At 36.1% G+C, this 2,213-nt stretch overlaps 1 protein-coding gene across 1 annotated transcript in view; it reads left to right on the top strand.

Annotated features, from left to right (window-relative positions):
- Positions 1 to 672: 672 nt before the first annotated feature.
- The window catches only part of LOC104410909 (B-cell receptor-associated protein 29-like), a gene marked incomplete at both ends in the record, with an annotated part of 13,808 nt that continues 12,267 nt past the window's right edge, over positions 673 to 2,213 (top strand). Inside the window, 2 exon segments of the mRNA XM_010021208.1 lie at positions 673 to 773; positions 2,124 to 2,213. The exon segment at positions 2,124 to 2,213 is cut by the window's right edge and continues 11 nt beyond it. Coding sequence (XP_010019510.1) covers positions 673 to 773; positions 2,124 to 2,213 — 191 coding nt within the window.

Below are 2,213 nucleotides of genomic sequence, written 5' to 3'. Positions count from 1 at the left end.
TCCAACCCTAACTATTCCATGATTGTATGAACAACAACAAAATGGTCTTCACCACCACTGGGCTGCTGAAGTTGCTTTTGTAGCCAATAAATATATGCTCTTGAAAGAGGTTTTAACCCTTGACAAAACATAGCATGAGAGTTGTCCTTTTGTTATCATTTGCAAGTTAGAATATAATAACAATCCTTGTACTTTCTAATTATGCAGACTCATCAGTGTAAAAAAGAATAAGCCTTCTGAAGAAGGAGTATCTTAATTTGTGGAGAGTTTTTATTTTATTTGGTAACAAGGAGTATAAGTGGATAGAAATAAAAATGATGGAATGGGTTTTACAGTCTTTACCCTGAGTTTATTGTGGTCAGGACTGAACACAAAGTAGCTAGCCAAAGTAAAAGCTAAAATAAAACATCTGGAGAGTACCTGCTATTATGCAGGAAGTTTTCAAGTTGAACCAACTGTCTGTCCTTGTATTGACAACAAACAAAAATGAGACAAGCAGGTTGTTAGAAAAGTTGTGTATACCTAAATTATATTGCAATTAAAGCAGCTGTTCAGAGACCTTACACAAATCTCATATCAATAACAAAGCTCTCTTCTGTGAGGTTGTTACGCTCTTTTTTTATTTTTTTTTTGTGCTTAATTATGTTTGAATAACAGAATGCTATTTTACAGATGGCAGAAGATTTTTATGATTCCTCTATGGAGCAAAGTGGCAGTTTTTTGGAACAAGATGTTCCTTACAATAATAGTTTTACTGATCATCTTGTTTCTTGGTAAGTGTTAAATAATTTCTTAATAAGGGGGGTAAGGGAAATGGTATATGGAGTCCATGGCATTAGGTTAATTGAAGGGGTTGAAGCCTAAATCGGCTGATTTGTTTCATAGTTCTGCAATAGCATGGAGGAGGAGAGCGCTTATACTGCATTGTGTTGGGAATCCAAATGCAATAGTAATATAGTAGTGAATGAGGAGGGAAAATGGAGCTTGGTCTAGGTTGCTGCTTGGTTTCTCTTTCTCACACAAGTAAATGAACTGGGAATGTTTGATAACCAGAATTTGGCTGAGCTGTGCAATATGCAGTAGATGGCACTCTTTCTCTTGGTTGCTGTTGAAATAGAACACCAGAAGAATATATCAAAGCACTGGGCTATTTGAGTACTTTTCCTCAGCACAGCTACAAAACAGCTGTTGGCTACATTTGTTATGAGTAGGTAATGAGGTCTATCAAGTAGGAGTAAAGCTTTAGTGGATCTGGAGCTTGAATGATTACCATATGCTGCAAGAACTGATGGTATGTCATGAAATGTGTATTTTTGTTGATGTGCAAGAGGAGATTTTAGGTGTTGTATTTGCCTTTATTATGTATATGATGACCTTAAATTTATAGATTGTGACAGGAACTTATAAATGGGTTAGGTTTTGATTTTATATGGATGTAATTCCTAATTAATTATTTTGTCCTTTGAAAAATGTTGGCAGTGTATTGGCCCTTCTGCAAAACTATCAGGAGTATATGGCAGATGAAAGAAAGCTGAAGTGTAACTTATCCCCTGTTTCCTGTTCAACACTGTTACTAAAGTATTCCTGTTTGAATGGATGCTAGAAATAATTTTTTCCCTCTGTGTTTCAAGCATAGGCACTTCTGTCATTACTAAAATACATGCTTATCTAACAAATTCCATATGAGGCAAATACTTCAGAAGGCATCTCTTCTTTTTTCTTTCCGTTTTCTCAGTTTGTCCACTGGCTGGATTTTAATTCAGTTGTCAGCAATAACATTTTGAAACTGTTTGCAGAGTCTCTGGTAACATTTTATAGAGTGTGTTGCTTTGGCCTCATTGCTGGTGGCTGGGTGCAAGTGTTGGAAATGGCTGTTCAAGCATTGAACATTCAAGCATGGTTTGGGCAATGGTTTAGCATTACCTCTGGAAATGTGTTATATTGCTTCAGTGGTTTATCAAGACCTATCTTTAAAATGTATGGGTAACATAAGTAATGTCACTGTTTGTCCTATGCCTGTTTGCTGAGCAGAAAGTCCAAATATGTATTTCCAGTACTGTGTCTGGTTTATCATGTGCAAATACCCACAGATGTGAAAAAGAACAAATTGTTTTTGTTTGCAGATGCTGTTAGAGAAGTCAGGAAGTACTCGGCTGTTCATGTGAATGAAAAGGCTGCAAATGTCAATTCTAGTGCCTTTGATCATATTCAGA

Source organism: Nestor notabilis, unplaced genomic scaffold (assembly GCF_000696875.1).
Source record: "Nestor notabilis isolate BGI_N333 unplaced genomic scaffold, ASM69687v1 scaffold33758, whole genome shotgun sequence".
Taxonomy (NCBI): Eukaryota; Metazoa; Chordata; class Aves; order Psittaciformes; family Psittacidae; genus Nestor; species Nestor notabilis.
Note: the sequence above shows the minus strand (reverse complement) of the source record. Positions and strands in the feature narration are given on the sequence as shown.